At 37.3% G+C, this 20,925-nt stretch overlaps 1 protein-coding gene across 1 annotated transcript in view; it reads left to right on the top strand.

The window, feature by feature from the left end:
• Gucy2c (guanylate cyclase 2C) overlaps window positions 1-20,925 on the top strand; it is a 68,291-nt gene that overhangs the window by 12,763 nt on the left and 34,603 nt on the right. Inside the window, exons 4-12 of the mRNA XM_047550397.1 lie at window positions 155-370; window positions 1,361-1,482; window positions 2,914-3,010; window positions 5,255-5,372; window positions 7,091-7,226; window positions 8,938-9,023; window positions 11,171-11,282; window positions 17,104-17,185; window positions 19,824-19,929. Coding sequence (XP_047406353.1) covers window positions 155-370; window positions 1,361-1,482; window positions 2,914-3,010; window positions 5,255-5,372; window positions 7,091-7,226; window positions 8,938-9,023; window positions 11,171-11,282; window positions 17,104-17,185; window positions 19,824-19,929 — 1,075 coding nt within the window. The remainder of the gene's footprint in view (window positions 1-154; window positions 371-1,360; window positions 1,483-2,913; window positions 3,011-5,254; window positions 5,373-7,090; window positions 7,227-8,937; window positions 9,024-11,170; window positions 11,283-17,103; window positions 17,186-19,823; window positions 19,930-20,925) is intronic.

Raw genomic sequence — 20,925 nt, 5'->3', positions numbered from 1 at the left:
AGAGGGATATCTATGTACATGAGGACCTTGCTTGAATGACTCTAGTTCCTTTTGTGCCCCCTATGTGCACATTCTGGAAAAGGTGAAAGAGGGATCTTATTTGTGCTGCTTAAGTTAACCCTAGTATTGGTTTCTTTCTCACCTCTTGGCATAGCCTTGACACCCAATTGAACTACCCCATGATTTCAGCTGGAAGTTTTGGATTGTCATGTGACTATAAAGAAACCTTAACCAGGCTGATGTCTCCAGCTAGGAAATTGATGTACTTCTTGGTTGACTTTTGGAAGATCAATGATCTGCCATTCAAACCTTTTTCCTGGAACTCTTCATATGTTTATAAGGATGGCAATGAGACTGAGGACTGTTTCTGGTAAGGTGGATCATTAACATCTGCTGGCACTTACCATAAAGTAAGCCATAAACTCATAGCAGGATACCTGGTTCTTATCAGATGTGAAGCATTGTGATGGACACACACACATATACATGCACACACAAATAAAAACAAAGATGTCAAAGCAAATAAAGTATCATAAAAATACTCAGCATAGATCATTCATAATATTCCTTCTAGTTTTGAAAATGTGTTCACATTGGTTTTATTGATTCTCCACAGTAAATCCTCAGAAGAAAAGGAAATGGGTACTATAATGCCCATTTTATAGATAATAGAAAAGGAAACCAGAGTTACACTGCTATGTAAGATATGATATCAGTCAATATACATTCTGCCCATGCTTACAAGTAGTTCTTAGCTCTAGCAAAAATGGCAAAGTCTTTTGGTTGGGTTACTGGCTATGCTTCCAGAATGCTGCTTAGTTCTGCATCCTGGAAGAGCACCACCTAGGTTTGCAGAAGTCTAATATGGGATACCACAGGAATGTATCTCTGGGAAACTATAAGAATCAGCCCTAAGACATCACCCTAGAAACTTTGAAGTGAGCTTAGAATACAAAAAAAAAAAAAAAAAAAAAAAAAAAAACAACCCATTTTGCACAGGAGAAGAAATTATTCCTATCAACTCTGAGTTTTTGGACTGAAGATTCAAAGGTTTCTGATTTGTAGAGCAGAGTAGATCCTCCCTTCCATAAGTAGCAGAAAGCCAGTAGACGGGACTCATCAAATGTCTATTATTTGTATATACCACATGAAGATCCCCTAAAACTTCTCCCATACTTTCACTAAATTAGTTGTCTATAGTCCAAACCAATGGTAACATGGTGTGTACTACTTAATTGTGTTAATAGCAGAAATTAATTTTAGATGAAGCCCAGGACAGATTTGCAAATAACAAGTGAAAGGCATGGGAAGACCATGAAGAAACAAAGCCGGCTTCTTAGTTTCTCCTTTCTTGTACCAGGTACCTCAATGCTCTGGAGGCTGGAGTTTCCTATTTTTCTCAGGTACTCAGCTTCAAGGACACCTTGAGACGAGATGACCAGTTCCGGGATATCTTAGTGGATCATAACAGGAAAAGCAATGGTAAAAATATAGGAAGACAATCTTTTCACCAGACTCTTCCTCATGACTACCACCTCCTTCAGAGTCATTTTGACAAACTTACCACTGCAGAATTATTGTCATTACCTATATATATTCTGTATATTTAGGAGATCCTTGGTTGCTTGCAATTTTATTATTTTGTTTCCTTCATTGATTAAAACCTTATCCTCTGAAAGAAAAACACAAAAATAGTATTGAATAAATATGTTAACATAATGAGTATAGATAATTATGCAAGCATCCATAAAAGTTATAAACTAAACTGATATCAAAAACTATCATTGGTAAACTGCTAAGTGCACTTTAATCCAACATATTATTGAATTTGTGACTAATCCTCACATGCTCTGAACCCTGATCCTCCTGGGGACCGAGAAGATAAATTTATTGACATATGGGCCCAGGAAAAATTACAAGGCAGCAAAGATCATCTCACATTCCTAATCTTTCTTTATCTCACCTTCCCTGTGAGTTAGAAGCCAAGTGTGAAAGGCTAATGGTATAAAATCAACCTCATAAATTATTAGGTAATTTATTGCACTTTCCACAAAATTCTCCTTATAAACCAGAACGTATCAAGAGCACAGGAATCAATTGTGGGAATTCCCTAGAAGGAAAGATGCTTGCATGGCAGATTGTCGGATATCACTCAAATAATTATCTACTGTCATGATTAGGAATTTGCTGTATTAATAGCTTACTAGTTGCAAAATATTAACCAAGATCTGATGACAAGAGAAGTACAAAATTATTCATGTTCCTAAGTAATTTACAATTCAACTGGACAAAATAGCATATAAAAATGGTTAATGAAGTTCCCTCAATTCCTCTTCCTCATAAAGCTATACATTCAGGTAATAACTAGCTGCAATTGCTGGTAGAGGTTCTGATTGGATCCTGTCACTCAAATATCTAAGACTGAGTTCCAAGTGAAAAAGTTACAAAGCCCAAGGAAAGTTGCTTAGAAAGACTTCATAAATTCTTTTCATAGTCACTTTTACTGTATCTTTTCAACCATTTTACAAATGGTGGGGTGCACTTCACTTATCTGTGAAAATGACTTTTCTAATGACTCCACCTCAGTGTACTGGAATAAGCACTCACAGTCTGAGTTCGGCTCAAGAACTCTCTTCGACATCTCCCAATCAAATGACCCCTTTGGCTTTTGGCTTCAGTCTCTCTAAATCTATGAAATTAAGGGAATGGACCAGAAGATTTTTAAAGATTCCATGTAGTCCTATTCTGACTCCATAACTATAAATGAAAAAGGGAGTGAGATTTGGGGAATTGGTATTAATCTTTAAAAAATGTGATATGGAATATTGGATTCAAATTCAAAAAACTGGTTTTCTCCCAGTCTTGTGTAGATCATCATGTATTTCTCTTCTTGTCTTGCTTTCTCTTCTCCAGTGATTGTTATGTGTGGTACACCTGACACCTTCAACAACCTGAAGGGTGACCAGGAAGTGGCTGAAGACACTGTCATTATCCTAGTGGATCTATTCAAGTAGGTACATCATACCTAGAGGGACCCTCCTCCTTTCAAAAAGGAAGTACACCAAAGACTTCCAGAAGACACTTGCTCTTTGCATAGCCTCTTATGAGGTTCAAGGTGATGATAGTGTTTGAACTAAAGTTTTATTCACACCCTCATTCTTATTTAATCAATTGTGATCTTAGCAGAGATCGAGTCCTTTGATACCTTTATCAAGTTTGAATGCAAAACTTTTATTAAAGATCCATTAAACCCACAAGTTCATTCATCCATGAGGCCTACTTACCAACCTAGGATCCTGATTTCCACACTAATTTTAAGGTCTTTCTTTGTCTAGGAAAAGATAAATCAATTAATAATTTAATATTATTATTTCTGGGAATGTGGGCCTCATTTCATTTTCTTCAGTTGCTAATGGCATTTGGCCCTATTTTACTTTTATTTCTGGAACCTTTGTTAAGAGTAAAGTTTAGGCTATATAGATCTGATTTGTAAAATTACTCCTTGCCTTCTAAGACAATATTTTCTTCTGCACTTCTTTGGGACTACAGTATCTAGATAAGACATTGTACTCCATTATAATCAAGTTGACCCTTGTCTGGATTTTCCCAGGAGAGTACTAGTTTGTTCCTGTTGTCCTAGCATCCTATAAGGTTGGTCATTTGTTCCAGAAAAAGGGCCTCCACCTGGGCATCAAATCACCATCTCCTTATTGTAATGCAGAACACATTGAACTTAGTCTTTGTACCTTAATGTGATTAAATTTGTTGGATGCTTTCTGTTCTCAATCCCAGAGAAATGCAGAAGGAAAGATCGCCACAAAGTGATTGCTCTGTCCTTTTTCTGCACTATGAATTCTGAAGAATAGAAACCACCTTTGATTACATTCTGTATATATTTTTAGCACTCATTTGCTAATATGGCTGGAAACCCTATTAACAAGTACCAAAGTAATATCTGAGTTATACTAAGCATAAAAGGGGGTGTTGCTGGCGTGCTTGTGCTCCTTGTCCCATGAGCTGAATCATGTGACTTTACTTATCTGACTGGACCATTAATCACTACCTGTCGGCATTCAGACCCCATATTTGCCTAGTCATTACTCCCACACTTAAAGTACTTTTCATAGTGTGAAGGGAAATGAGCACAGACCTGTTTCACAGCTAGATGTTCATGAAGATAAATAATCTAACCTTTTGGCTATAGAAGTATAGGAAAAAAGGCAAAGTTATCAACATTTCACTCCCACCAGCACATTAATTTCAGTGACTGCTTTGTCTTCAGTGTAGCCCAGGTAGTATAGTTTTACTTTCAGCAAACCCTCCATCAGCTGCTAAAATCCTAGCTTTCCTTTGTGACTACTCCCAAAGGACACCTGGCTAAGTTTCAAGAACATTGTGAGATTCAAACATAGACCTAATTTGTGTTCAAATTCTAATTCCGGTGCTTCTGGTTCTTTTGCCTCTTGAGTATTAGCATATTGAGATGAAATCTTCTCATTTGTAAAATGACAATTAAAATGTCCACTTTGTATGTGTCCAATTAGGATTAGAGATGATAATACAAGCAAAGGAGTTGACATAGTCCTTAGCACAGAGATGTTTAAACATTAAATGATGATCACCCTAGGGATAGGCGTTTGATCATGTTAGATTTTTTTTGCATTTTAGAACACCCAAATGATAAGGAAATATAGGAACCATATAATTTTCAGAGCAATCTCAGATAGTATCAAGAGACTACAGTGTGTAAAGTGTAGTCCAGGAGCTGATGATATAAGGGTTAATGAGCTACTGTCCCACCTGTCAAGAAAATGTTTACTTTTTATGCTTATGCTTCACTATCTGGAAAGTAAGTTTAATGATAATATTTCTTTGTACCATATCCAATATCTCTAAATTGTTAAGAGCACTTAAAAAAGTTTCCTGGTATAAACCCAGGGTCATTAAGCCTTAGGAGTAATTATTGGTTCACATGTCCAGAGCCCAAAAATTTCCCTCAAAGACATACCTGCATTCAGATTTTCTTTTCCATTTTCTTATGTTAATTACAGTGGCTTAAGTTCTCTCATTCATTTTAGCAAGTGTAGAGGGAAACACATCTATCTGGGGGAGGTAAAAAAATTTGTAGATTACTGGAAAAAATGTTTTAAAGTATTTTCCAGGTTGATGGTATAGTTTGTATGAATTGTAGAAGACGCAACTCAGTTTTGGGAGGAATTTAATTTTTATGAGGAACATGTGCTCTTTATTATAGTGACTACTACTTTGAGGACAATGCCATCGCCCCTGATTATATGAAAAATGTCCTTGTTCTGACACTGCCTCCTGGAAACTCCATGATAAATACCTCTTTCTCCAAGAGTTTTTTACCGGTAAGCTCTGTGTGTGTGTGTGTGTGTGTGTGTGTGTGTGTTTATTAAAAATAACATAGATAAAATAATTATATTCTCCCATTTGGGACCCCAATATTTACATTTGAAATTATCTTTACTTGATCCAATTCACTCAACAAATGTTAACTGAGACCAAGTACGGTTTCAGCATTTTTCAAAAGCAGGATTCCTACCAAAGCTCTCAGGCAGTCACTGTGCTGGACTCTAAACCAATACCACAGAATATGCTTTGGCAACATCAGCATGAAAGTGACCACACAGAAAGACAGGAAGCCCTGCTATTGAGAGCCAGTCCTCCACTTAGGGAAGGTAGAAATTAAGTAGAGTAAAATAAAGAAGGGTTACTGGAAAATTCCCTACATTCTAAAGCAATTTTCTCTTGTCACTGATACCAAATTCTACCTTTAGAGGTATGTTTTCCTAGGTTAAGACAGTACAATCCACTGTAATGAAGTTGACCATATCCAAATTTGTCTTATTATCATAGTATCTCATCTGAACATTTGTCCCAGTACAGTTTTCTCCATTTGGACATTTAATCATGATCACCTTCTTGTGATACAGAACCCCTGATCCTAATAGCACACTGGACTTAGTTGTTAGAATTTAATGTGGTTAAGTTTGTTGGATGCTTCCTGTTCTAAAAGACAGTTGAGAGAGGCTGGCAAAGGGGCAATCCTGGGGACCCTGAACAACTTTGGGATGGCAAGTTGAGGGGGAGACCCAAAAAATTGTAAGGAAAGTTGGTCACCTCCAAGAATACCACTGTACTAGCTGTCCAATTTATGATCCTGCCAAAACTAGGAGCTGCAACCTCTTTCTAGGCTAGATCTTAACTGAATCCTTTTCATCTCTGGAAATGATGATTTCAGCAAAAGAAACTGAAACCAATAAAATGGGCTTTATTTTTCCTTTTTTATTTTCTAGCAAATATAATTTGGGGTGCAGAGAAATAGCATTGCTTCTTGTAAACAAGATTCAAACATGATTCTTCATAGACAGGCAGGCCAAAATGCCTAACGTAAAAGAACCCCTTGGTCTTGGTGGGGCAGGAGTGTTAATTCACAGCCCAATTCTGGCAGGAATACCACACAACAAACACAGAAGTAGGGGAATTCTGACCTGTCCATTATTCTCCCCAGGGCAGACATTTGGGGGCTGAAGTAATACCTAGTCAGAATTGTCCTCAAAGCAAGTTCAGTGGTATTTTCCCATCAAAACTGCTCATGACAATTCAGATTCTTAAAGACAGGGGCTGTGTGTGTGTGTGTGTGTGTGTGTGTGTGTGTGTGTGTGTGTTTCTCGTTTTGCACTTTAATGAAACATTAAACTATGAGCAAGTATTATTTTATAAAATCTTTTAAGAATCATGAAATGCTTTATGTTGACTTTTCTGGCTGCAGTTATATATTTTGTCATCATGGAAAGGAAGTATATAACTGCTTGTAGGTACTTCCCTAAAGGAGTATTCTTGTTTCATTAATCCCTGGAGAAAACAGAATTATGACACTGGATAACAAAGAACACTGACCCAGGGGAGGGTTTTCCAGAAGTTTCCTTTAATATCATCTTTCTAATTCCCCAAATATGCCTTTACCTTTCCAATGACCTACTGATCCCAAGAACATTTTGCTGCAGGCTCCAGAGCAGAATCTCTTTTTTTGGGATCCATTTTAAGATTTTCCTTTCTTATTCAGAGAAAAAATGACTTTGCACTTGCTTACTTGGATGGAACCTTGCTTTTTGGGCACATGCTGAAGATATTTCTTGAGAATGGAGAAGCTATTGCCACTCCCAAATTTGCACATGCTTTCAGGAATCTCACTTTTCCAGGTACTGGTCTCCTATAAGCAAACAGCACAACTGAAGAGATGTGGGCTTTGGGAAATGGGGCTGGGGGTGGTGGTGGCAATTGATGGTTCAAGATCTAAGACCTTTGAACTCATTTGGGGACAAATATCATTGCATCAACTTTTGGAATGCCACTACAGATAACTACACACAAGTTTATGCAGCAGACTTTCAGAACCTTTGGGTATCACAGAGTAAGATGTAGCTCAGGCCCTGTACTTATGAATGAGTTCTTCACAAGGCATTTAGAGCAGTGGTATCCTGGTTGTGCTCGGGGACTAGCAAGAAGAGAAATATTTGCAGTCTGATTTTGATTCTTCACACCTGCCTTTCTATCCCTCAAGGATCCAGGACTCTGTTAAACCTATAACTATGAAAACCCCTCATAACAATACCATCCAAAACAACACATGCCCCTCCAAACTGCTGGGTTGACTGCCTTTATTCACAAGCCCCTATCCAAATTCCCACTTTTCATTTTCCAGCTCTTATCTAGAAATTTCCTTTTAAATATTTGTTTTTAGGCTGGGAATATAACTCAATTGGTAGAATGTTTGCCCCACATGAACAAGGCCCTGGGTTCAATCCCCAGCACCACAAAATAAATAAATAAGTAAATATTTGTTTTCTCTAACTTGCCTTTAGAGTCTTACTCTAGAAAACCTTTGTGCAACTGCACAGAGAGTCTTCTGTTGGCTTCAGAGGGCAGAAGATGCCTAGCACTAGATCTGAGGGCTGCACCAGGGGTTGTGGCTTATGACAATGATAAGAAGTGACCATTTCACTCCCCTGAAGAAGCAGGGAGGGAGAGAGAATCATTTATTGATCCTTGCACGTGTCCCAAGTTCTACCAGGCACCGAGGTGCATTCTTAATCCTCTCACCTCCATGATCGTGGTCAAGCATCCTAACAGCCACTAGCACAGACTCAGTCAGCAGACATTTATTTCAGTCTAAGTTTAACAACCTACCAGCTTTATGATCCTGATCAGATTACTTAGTATCTCTGAATTCAACCAATAAATTATTTCTTATCAATAAAAGAGAAATAATAGCAGTTTCTATATCATGGTAGTCTGTGGAGGATGAAATAATGACTTCATTGAAAAGACGTCGCACAGAGATGATTGATAATAAACATGAAATAAATGTTAGATATTTGTTGAACCATGTGAAATTGATTTGATCATTTTTAAAATCCAAACAGTCATTTAATAGCTTCATCTTACACAGCTATTATTTCATAGATGAAAAATTGAAACTCGGTAAACTTAAATGATTTTTTTCAATGTCTTCAGATAATAAATGATAGTGAAGGAATTTTGTTCTTTTTACAAATCTAAGTTAGACTGAGTATTGGTTTATACACTATGCTACTAGGTTGGTAAATACTCTTAGCAAAAGTTTGGCACTAATAATTGAGCAATTTATTAACTGATTACATTTAATGCCGTCCTAAAATGCAAGGAAAAAGATTTTTCTCTCCAAATGAATAACATCTCCCATAAAAATATCCTTCGGAAATCTCAGGTCAAGAACCAATTCAGGTGCCCTTTGACAAGAACATTAAGGTTAACAACTTTTCAGTAAACTTGAAATAGAGCTATTTGAAATCATTTTAGATTGTCGGTCTCCAACTGGTTTCCAGCAAGAAGTCAACAGTGGCGTCTAAATGCTCTCTGATTTTGCCCTAGGCTATACAGGTCCTGTGACTTTGGATGACTGCGGGGATATTGACAGTACTATGGCGCTTCTGTATGCCTCTGTGGACAGCAAGAAGGTATGTCCGATAGTTTATCAGGAAACATAAGGAGATGCTGTTGCCACTGGGTGAGCAGGCATAACCTGGAAGAGAGCTGATAGCGAAGCAATTGGAGAAGTTAGCTTAGAATCCGAAGGTAGTTCATTTCAATTTTATAAGTATACCCCACTTGGGGCAGCATTCGTTAAGCATTTTAGACCATAGAAAATTACTCAGATTATCAATTCTTTTTACTCTCCATACGTATGTGTGTGTGAATATGTGTATATGAATATATATACACACATGCATACATATATATATTTAAAACCATCTAAAATAGATTAATTTAAGGATCAGCATATTCATGGAATATCAATGAGAAGATAATAAGTCTCTCCCCAGAATTGTTTATTCATTTTCACTACTCAAGATTTCTGTGAGCTAGTCTCTGTTCTCTCCATCTGAACTCCCAGGAAAATCATGACCTGTGCATTCCTTGGGCATACATATTCAGCCCCTAATGTTTTGCCTTTATTTACATTATATATTTCTTTTTTCCTTACCTATATACAAGTTCCTTTAAAGAAAGGGAGTGGGTTGCACTCAGTTCTCCATCTCTTCAGTGCTTAGCTTTTTATCCAGCACCTGGTTGACAGCAGATCAACATTTAATTTAAAAACAAACACCCCACTTTATGTCATCCGAAGTTGTGTCCATCCAAACTTTGAAAGTCACTGTTTCATCCAACCAAGTGGTCAATAAAACGCTTTTCCCTCAACAGATCAGGTTCTGATATTACTGGGAATCTAAGAGAAAAAGTCATACATTTTTTTCATTTTCCAGAGTGAACGTTATGACATGCTTTATATTGAGTGTGTGTGTGTGTGTATTAACCTAGCTTTGCAAAAGATATCTATAATTGCAAATGTAAAAAGCTAGAGAAAAAATGTGCAGTTTGAGAAAAGTGAACCAGAAATTTCAGAGAAGTAATCAACAATTTTTAATTACTATATTGAATCTTTAATATAATGCTATTTTTGGAATACAGTCCATGGGAATACCTTAAAATTGGATCTGCTCAATTCTTCAGTCACTAATAGGAACTACAAAGATATCTACATCCTCCTCCAAGTTATTTGCTCCTGGGATAATGTCCACATGTCCCACAGAGAAAGGCAGGCAAATGTGTGATATCTCAGCCTCAGACAACTTCGCAAAGTGAAAAACTTTGCTCTCTCCACTTATTCTCTCTAAAAGTAAATTCGGTTTAAGTTTTCAATAATCTAATGCTTTCAATTGTATTATATAACATGTATAGTTGGGAAAACCAGGGATTAATTCTCAAAACAGAGCTATGGAGATGATAGTCCCTTTCAAGGTAGTTTTCAGTACAGACCCCATATGCCATGTCCTAATAAATAAGATATTTCCTATCCTCAATGTATATAATTATATATTTTGCTCTCAAGAGTAAAGTTTTGAAAATGCAAATATTCTGTCTAGAATATGTTGAGGTAATGGCAGTAAATTTAGAAGGATTTTTTTTTCCCAACATCTCTTATAAAATGTCTCAATATTTGTAATAATAATTTAAGAATATACCTTTTTATATTTCTTTTAGCAGATTACTTGAAAAATAAATCTTTTATCATAGTAATGAATTAATGTCATGTGAGGGACCTAATAGGATAGAAGAGATTAAAAAATTGTGAAATTGATAGAATTTAAGAAATGTAGAATTATCTCAGGACCCTGTGGCATGTAAAATGGATTTTAGCTTTGTGGCTTTCTCAAGATGGTTTCCAAAAGAAGTTTAATATTGTGGAAAACATTGGTGACCACGTGTCGTGTGACTTGGAGTTGCCATTTAATTTTTCTTGTCCTCTGTTTTAACATTGGTAAAATGAATGATGTGAACTAGTTTTCTAAAGAATCAAAATAACTGTGTTAGGCAGGGGCTAATGGTATAGTGCAGAACTTTAAAGAAATATAAAACTAATTGACCCACCTGGAACTTAAATCCATGCTCATGCCATGAACCAATAAACAGATCCTAACTAGTTCCAAGCTTGTTACAACCACCTTGTGCCAGTGAGAAGTATTATTATTAAATGCAAATATCATTGGGCAAAACAGCTGACCTTATCTGTTCATCTTTTTTCTTTTTTTGTGCCCTGACACAGTACAAGGTGCTTTTGACTTATGACACACATACGAATAGTACCACCCCAATGGACACGAACCCCACATTCATCTGGAAGAACCATAAACTTCCTAATGATATTCCAGGCCGGGGTAAGATATTCTGGGTGAATTTCCTTTCCCTGAAATTATTTTTCTGGTAAGAAGAGCAAACTATATGGTTGATGAGGTTAGTTTATGATTATGATTATGATTATGATTATTCCAACTAAATTTTCCAGGTTTGTAAATGTAGCCTTTACTTCCCTGAACAATGAATTACATTAGAGTTCTGATTAAGCACTGAAAATACCCCTATTTTAATTTTGCTAGACCCATCTTTAAAAATGTGTTATACCCTTGAACATAAATTATTCCATAGAAATCTAAGTTTGGCAATTGGCAAAAATGAGAGGGAGATGTGTATTTTTACTCCATTTACATTTTATTGCAAAAAGCTCAAAGGACACCTACTTCATCAAGGAATACATACTCTATCAAGCTGAGGTGTGGCTGGTGATTATGGTCCCCCGTTATGTCTCCTATTCCTTCCTAGGACATACATTTCAGTTATAGTGAAGGTTACTCACCCAAATCAGATGAGATTCTCTCCATCACGAAAAGCCCTAACGTGACTCGGCTGTACCCAGGCAAGATGCAAGGCAACTTTGTGACATTGATCATCAGTGGGTTGGGCAGGACAGTTATCTCCTGGGCCATAAAGTGTAGGAACATTCTGTTCATGACTGGGTTGGCCAGGGCTTAGCATGATGATCAGTAATTCCATATTGTTAAATCATCTTCAGGAAAAAAATCTTACATTTAGACAAATACACCCAAAGATGAAAAAACAAAGTATAAATATCATTAATACATTTTTTAGAAAATTACGAGACATTCATAAGTGGAGCATCATGTAACCAATTAAAATAATTATTTGCAGGATTGGGGATAAAACTCAGTTGGTAGAGTGCTTGCCTCAAAAGCACAAAACCCTGGGTTCAATCCTCAGCACCGAAAAAAAAAATTATTTGCAGAGAATTTTAAATGATAGGAAACTTATGATGTTGGGATCCTAACTTCATTAAACAATGTGCAGAAATGGTGGCACATGCCTGTAATCCCATGGATTAGGGAGTCTGAGGCAGGAGGATCTCAAGTTCAAAACCAGCCTCAGCAACTTAGCAAGGCCCTAAGCAACTTAGTGAGATCCTGTCTAAAAATAAAATATTAAAAAAAAAAAAAAAAAAAAAGGCTGGGGATGTGGCTCAGTGTTTGAACACCCTTGGGTTCAATCCCAGGTATTAAAAAAAAAAGAGAGAAGAAAAGGAAAGAAAAGGAGGAAGATGATTGTAAAGAAACAGGCTAAAATTTTAACAGTGGTAACTACTGAGTAGAATCCTGGAAGATATATATTTTTTTTTAATATTTTTCAGAATTTTCAGTTTTTTCCACTGACTCTATTTGCTTGTTATTAAAAGCATTAAAAATTATAAGCTAAAAATATTTCTAACCCAGCCCTGCTCTGGAGCCAGAAATTCTAAAAGTTCAATCTACCTTAGGGGGAGCATTTCTGCTTCACTGGGCTTGCTTATGTCAAAGCTGTAATGTTCTAGTTCTCTTTCACTGTATCAGTCAATTTTGGCCAAAATCATTCCTGTGGTTTATTCAAGACATTAGCAGTTGACTAGAGTACAAAAGGAGGGGTGGGGATTATATTCTTTTAAACAACAAACAGTTCAGAACTGTTGTCATTCCTTTGTGAAGCTGACTTTTCTTTAATAGGCTTTCTTTATTGTCCTAGAACCATCTTCAAGCTTCCTACTTTGAAACCAAACATAACTTTCTAAATAGCTCTCTCTTTTTTCATGCGCTTCTGAAACTCTCTACTTCTTCCTTTTGTAATCTTGAGTTAAAATTATTATTTTCTTTCTCCTAATTACAGCTCTCTGTGTCAATGTTGTTTGTAATTTTTGTATGGTTTTTAGAAGTGTTTAAGTCTTCAGCTATTTAATAGAAGGATTGTGATTTTTAAAGTGTTAAACTTCTCAAAAAATAATTTTTGAGAGCTCTCATTATTTACTTAAAAGAGATCACATGAAATATTCATATTATAGAGCACAGAGGCATTATGTTATCCTGGGCAACTTCACATCATCTTCAGTTAACTAGAAAACTGAGCCAGAGCTTTCCATTACTTCCCCGTTACTACATTTAGTTTTACACTTTACAAGTAAAGTATACGAATAGTCAAATCGTATACAAATAAAGAATTCATGCTTGGCTTTTTTTCTGTGTACACTACTGCCAACCAATTAGAGTATTTCATCTAGATATCATACCATCATTGTCTGGTTATTCATTTAAGGAAGATTTAGTTAGTGCCAGACCATGTCCCAAGCACCTGCGATACATCAATGTGGAGGATGCAGATCTGGTTCTAGCCCCATCAGAGCCCTGGTCATCTGCTTCCTGGATTATAGCAACATCCAGCTGCCTTCCTTCTTCAGTGTCCCCACCTCCAAGGCAACCCGTCACATCACTGCGCTGTTGCCAACACTTCTACTGGCAGCTCTCTACCTGCAGAACAAAGTCCAAATGACTGCATAGAGCACAATATGCCATGACCTTCCTATTTTTCCAGCCATATCTTTTCTCTTAACTTGAAAATCCCTTCCCCATTCTCAGCTTCCTCCTACCTCCTTAAAGGAAGGTCGTATGAATTTGTGCCCCTGTGTCCTTGTTCATGCTATTCCCTCTGTCTAGAATTTATTACTCTCCCATTCAACTGGCAAACATTTACTCATTTCAAGATGTAACTTTAATCTTACTTTTCCTAAGCTTTTTCTTAGCTTCCTTCCCAGGAGGTTAATAATCTTATTTATCTTGCTCTTACCCTACCTGACTCCTGGCTTTCATATTTATTTACATGTCTTTTTATATTTTTAAAAGGTAGGGTCCATTATTTATTCCTGTCCCCCCTACCCCCACCCCCATCCCAACAAAGTGCCTTGAAATCAATGAATGACAACATGCGATAACTGTATTTCTACTCTGGACTCCAGCACTAATTTACACTGTGTTAATTTCAGTCATTTTACTTCTCTTCTCGAAGTCGTTTCTTCCTCTGTTGTAATAGGAGGCTTAGGGTTTCGTTTAATGATAGCGTCATATGACCTTGCAGTTTTAATGTAATTCTGCTTTCCTTGGGAAGAGATAAATAGGATGTAATAACCACAGCAGCCACAGGAAGGCAGCAAAAGCTTAACCTTAGAACTACGGTGACCCTGACACGCCTAACAAGCGAAACCAAAAAGCTTGTAGAATTTTAAACTATATTAAATAGTATATGGCATATTTAAATACTATGTGTAAATGACATAATTACATCTAATACAGTGATATGTTCATACTTCTGGAGCCAGATGGGGCAGATGAGTCCCCCACATTCTCTCCGATTCATGCATTAGTTCAGGGAATGTACAGTAGACTGCTGAGTGCATCATCTGCACTGTTGGAACTGTATTTCTTATACTTGCTCTTATTTTTTGTCTGGTGTGATAGAAGTGGGAGTAGTAATGGTAGTGATGGAAGTGGTGAGCGTAGTGACAAACGACCATCGCCAAAGATAGATGTGCCCATAATGTTACCTCATCTCCAAGGTATGAGTTTATTTCTGTCCAGGTGAGAGAAATCTACAACTCACATTTGAAAATTTCCTGTTAGCACAGAACAGGTAGTCTGAGGCAGTTATATTTTTTGCAAAGCTTAAACCTTTCAAATGCACTCATTATAGAACAGGGCTGCAGTATTTAACCCCACAATAAGCACCCTGCTTCAGAAAAAGAAAAAAAGGATTAGTTCATTAGGACATAGTGTGATGGCACAAAAATATTATAAAATGCATGCAATATGTAACCAAAGTCTAACAGCATACTAGTTTTTTACATGAATTTATGTATTTTAGTCTCTGGAAAGGGTTCCTTTCCCTTGCCTCTTCTCAGACAGTAGGATGAGCAGGGTCAAACTTTTATTCGATTATTGTTTTTCATTCAGTCATTTTCAATTGACATTTTGCCAGGTCCCAGGCCTGCTGTGGGCTAAAGGTACAGGATCCAATAAGTAGATCATGGACTTTATGTCATGGGGCCATGACAGAAAACAGCAGGGAGGGGCGCTACTTTAATAGAGAGATCTTGGTGTTTCCTCTGTAGGGCACTTTCATTAATTATATTTTTAGCAAAGAAAAGTTCTTACATGTGATTTTTCAGTCCAGTAGAAGAGATGTTCGTAGTGGAAGGTGAGCATGCCTAGTCCCACCTCTGTGTGTCCCCAGTCTCTCAATTCTTCAGTATATTTCTAAATAACATTTTTCTTGATTTAAAGCTTTAGATTTTATCTATCTTCGGTGAATTAAGATTTAGTTCTTCTTCACTAGCCTTCTCACTTCTCAATACAATCTTTTTGGTCAGTATATTTATTAGGTGCATTTAATTAGTATACTCGAGTTTCTAGTGTTGTTCAGTCAACTATAAAGTGTCTTGCTCCCCAACTTTGTGAGATAAAGCTGTAAGTGCCCCAATCATTCCTTCTACCTCCTTTCCATCTCCCAAACTCTCCTGCATTTTTCTTTATCAAGATTGTTAATATTCATTTGGCAATCATATCATAGTCCTTTGGTCCTTACCTATAAGTTGATTCTATAAATTGAAGTAAAAAAACATTTTCATCATTATCATGACGTAAATATTTATGCAAAGCTAAACAGTATGCTGTGATAACATTTATTTATTTATGATTCCAAAACTTCTCTTTTATACCACACAAAAGAAAAAGGATTGTCTCTCCTTTTTTAAAATACTCAAAATCAGGCTGCATTTTACTTTGTTTCATTTTTGGACTATGCCCTTCTTGAATATTTTCACCAGAGAATTTCTGGTTGGATCCCTCCATCCTCTCTTCCTTCTTTCCTTCCTTCCTTCTTTCCTTCCTTCCTTTTTTCCTTCCTTCCTTCCTTCCTTCCTTCCTTCCTTCCTTCCTTCCTTCTTTCCTTCCTTCCTTCCTTCCTTCCTTCCTTCCTTCCTTCCTTCCTTCCTTCTTTCCTTCCTTCCTTCCTTTTCTCTCTCTTTATACAGAAAGCATTGTGTCTTCGCCATATTTCTGTTATTTTTCAGCTTCATACACAATTCTATTTCTTGGAATCCATTCCATTTTGAACCCACTAACTTCCTTTTCCAACAGGGGTGCACTGTGGCCCGTGCGAGCCTTGATTTCCCTGTACGGTTTCATAATGGCGGTCCTTCTCCACCTGTGCGTAGGCCATCACATTCTCAGACTCTGCCTCAGTGCTTCCTGGAGTTGTATCCACATTTTCCTGAATTCCACTAACTCTTCTGAGAGTCTCTCAATTCACTCCATACACTAGTGTTCTAATAACAAAAATCACATTCCTGACTTCCCTCAATAACTTGGAGAGTTTGGAAAGAACCATGCAACACTGTCATTTAACATTCTGCACTGACTCTTCTTCCAACATGTGTTCTGCATTTAAAAAATAACTGTCTATTTCTTCCTCTTTGAAACCTCGCTGGGTATATTGGTTTCAAGGACAGCAGGTAGGCTTCTACCACTACAATTATTTGTGTACTGGAAACCACCTTATGTTCCTATAGCAGTTTGGTTATTTCTGTTAGAGATAAAAGAGAAATATGGGCTTCAAGGGGAGTTGAAATCAAACTGTTTTCCCTGGGCACATGCCACACAGCATTTTTCAGAGACTGGGACACAGGGCCATATATTACCAAGAAACAATTAATAAAAAAGAAATGTTTTCAAAAGGGCTTTCTCTGTCCCTTCTCCCACTAGAATCTTTGAGATGCTTTTGTTCTCTTCTCAAAGATCCTGCTAATGCGTCATCCACTCTTTCCTGCCATAGGCCCTCAGGTCCTGATGATTGCTGTCTTCACACTCACGGGGACTGTGGTGCTGCTCCTGGTCATCGCTCTCCTGGTGCTGAGGTATCTCCCCTCCTTGCCACAGTGCTCCTCATTCAGAGGAGGAGGGAGGCAAGGTCTGACTCTGCTGCTCACACACGCTTACAAAGAGGTCTCCAGACAGACCTAAGATCATGAAGGCATTCTGCATCAAAGACTACATCGGGGCAGAATATTCCCTGGGGGGCAGATTAAAGCTTTGGAGTCAGACACCTGAATTTAGACCCCAGTTCCATGATTTACCAGTTATGAGGTCTCAAACATGTTACTTAACTACTTAAATTACTTAGCTTCAGTTTCTTCCTATGAGCTGTCATGAAAATTAAAAATGGGTCATGTATACAGAGTGCCATGTAATAAGCATTATGTAAATGAAAACTAGCTATTCTCACAGTTTTATTGGTATATTGTGGGAAATTTCAAAATCATCATACTACATAATATTTAGGTTGCTAGAGGATTTAGAAACCATCTATTCCAAATTTCCTACTTTAGTATGGGAGAAGAGAAGCCCAGAATCACACCACCAGGTACTGATTTGGTCCAGAAGTAGAACTCAGGCCTCCTGACCATGTTCCATGATTTCTCCACTTGACTTGGGTATACCATGTGTCTAACTAGGGACATAACGTGCACTCAGAAATATTTATTGAATATATAAATGGGTGACTGGGTGCTCATACTGTCTCTAATTGGTGTATTTAAACAAAGAACATTCTATCTCTATTGGGTCACCTGCATTTCCTAACTAAGCCAGGTTTTCTCTGTGTATCACACTCTTTAGTCTGAGTGTCAATATACTCTCATAATGTGAATGCCTGACCTGTCACAAGTCAGTTGAAGTTTCTCCCAAGGAAGTGGGCTGTTTTCTTCAATCCAAAGGCATAACTGGGCTCTTTTAACTGTATTGCTCAGACATATAGGCAATGGACAGTGTGACCATTTAGTCAAGAATGAGCAGAAGCCAAAATTTCCTTCAGAAATCAAGTCCAAATGAGAGTCAGCTTAAGATAGGGACAAATTGCAAGACAAAAGTAACTTTTATTTCCCATTGTCTCCAAGCATGGGAGGCAAAAATAGGGCTTCCTAATGACCAGAGTCTCCACGAGGAGGCGTGGCAAACGGGTGCCTTTCATGTAGTTTTCCATTACCACCGCCTTTACAAGAAAAGTAGTGAATGGTCTATGAAATCCCTAATTCAATATGAATGACAGTTGACTCTGTTGAGCCCCAAAAGTCTCCAGGGGTGCAGAAATGAAAGCCTGTCAGACTTCAAAGTCTCCAAAGTTATCCTACTTCCCCCAGGTCTCAGGGTCCTACTAATTGGTCAATGATATGCTATTTGTGTATATTTAATAAAGGAATACTCAGAATTGGATGGACATATAGGAGGAGAGTAATGATTGCTGCTTAAGGAGAATCAGACTCAAGCAAGTACAGGAGATTGCTCGCATTTCTAGTATTACAAATTACTAATATTACAAATCAGTTAGGATGTGATATTGAGACAGTAGGCTTCCCACATGTAAAAAAACGAAATTAAAACTACATGAAATAATATATAAAGACACTGTTTGGTTCAAACAGTTCTTTAAATGTTAAAGACCTACATGCGAAAAACTAACTTCAGAACATAGAAGAAATTTAGAAAAAGGCTTTATAATGTCAGGTTAGGAAAGTATGATTTTGTCATTGATTTTAAAAAGTGTAATAGAAGAAAAATATATAAATATGGCCCTAGTAAAATAAAATTTTTTTCATAAAGTGAGGTTAAAAGAATAAACCGGGAGAAGGTATTTGTAACACAAGGGCTTATTTTTCAGAATACATAAAGAACTCACAAAAATTAATAAAATGTTGTACAATAAGGAAAAAATTAGAGAAATTATAAATGATTCTATATAATTCTATGATTCCATATATTCTATAAAGTATGCAGCAAATATTTGAAAAGGTCATCTCTCTAGTAATCAAGGAAATGCAAACTAAAACAAAAATGATACACCACTTCCCATACATCATAAAGGTAAGAAAAAAATTAACAATACTAACTCTGAACAAGAACATAGGAAAGAAATTGATGCCACTCCTGTGGGAAGTCATTTTACATTATCTGTAAAGTTGAAAGTGAGCCTTCCCCAAAACTCAAGAATTCTGCCTCATGTGAATTATATACAAGATTCTAACATTTTATATCAGGATACATGTTGTTGCATCGTGTCCACACTTTTCCATTTTCTCTAAACATATTTTTCTAAGACATACCTGTGTAAGAGGATCTGGCTTTCTTAGAATCTGGTGTATTTCACTGGTGGTTTAAAAATTAACTTTATTGCCTTTTAAGCCTATCAGTTTTGATTTTTTTTTTCTGTTTTGTTCCCTTATTTTTCCATGTCATCAGGCCAGATCCTTTATTATAGTGAAGGATGGGAGAAAGTAAAATAAAACAAAAAGAAAGAACAGAAAGTCCATGAGAACTCCTCCGGGTCTGCTAATGGCCAGCGCTGTCTGGTTTGCGGAACATAAGGGTCTCACCACTGAGCCAGTCTTCCTCACCACTGTCTGCCTGAGAAAACCAGGGTCCTGAATTTCTCCTCGTGTTCTGAAATGGAATAGCATGGACACTATTAAAACCTATTGACTGGTTATATTCCTTCTGCAGAAAATATAAAAGAGATAATGAACTTCGTCAGAAAAAATGGTCCCACATTCCTCCTGAAAATATCTTTCCTCTGGAGAACAATGAGACCAACCACATCAGCCTGAAGGTAAGGCCTGCCTTACCTGTTGGACAATGGTGCAGTTTGCCAGGTGTTTGATAAGACTTTGTCAGAGAAGTAGGAAATATTCCAATCTTAGTTTGTTCTAGAATCCAAGAGTTAGATGTTTTCTACTTTTCAGCCCCCTGCCTTTCATTGAGTCTCCATTGACCTAATGCCAACTCTTCAGTCCAATGAATACTTCATTGGAGTCTGAGATATGAAATGTTACTTGTTCTTTTGCCTCTGAACCACAAGAGAAGAGCATATGCACTTGCTGGGAATTTGTCACAGAAGGGATGTAGGAATGGGAAGGGCATTTGAGTTCCCCTAAGCCTTGAGTACTAATCTACTTCTACTAAGGACCTGTCACTTACCTTGCTCATTGCTGAAGAAAGAACCCTCTGTTGATATCTGTTCAAATTCATCCCCAACGAGGAAGTACAATCAGTAGCCAATATTAACAATCGCCCCATTTACTGCAGTTGATGATAGACCTGTGTTTCCCACCTTCTCCTCACAATGAACCAGTAATTGAGTTTTATAATCATAACTTTGCTGATAAGGAAGTTAAAGATCAAAGCATTAAGAAACAGTCCCCTACAGCAAGTATGATTACTACAAATAATGACAGCTAACACTTAACTGAACACTATCACATGCCAGATGCTTTATCCCATTTCATCTTCCCTGTGCCCTTGAGGTAACAACTGGAATTCCAGAAACACAGTTTGAACCCAGTCTATGAAGTCTACAATCCTAACACTTACCATGTACACTGCAATTATCAGGGGTTTTATGCCCAAGTATACTAAGAAGGGGTGGAGACCCAGAACCTTCACACAATGGCATTTGTAGACTTTCTTATAGTAGGATCACCCTGATAAGGTAGTGCTATTTGAGATACCTCCCTGCCCAAAATCAGCAGAGGAGAACTTGCAGCATGGGCCAGGTTTATCTTTGGCACCTTTCTACCAGTCCCCAACATCCCACCCCAAGTACTCT

The sequence above is a fragment of the Sciurus carolinensis genome, chromosome 4 (genome assembly GCF_902686445.1).
Source record: "Sciurus carolinensis chromosome 4, mSciCar1.2, whole genome shotgun sequence".
Lineage (NCBI taxonomy): Eukaryota > Metazoa > Chordata > Mammalia > Rodentia > Sciuridae > Sciurus > Sciurus carolinensis.
This window is presented reverse-complemented; position numbering and strand designations above follow the sequence as displayed.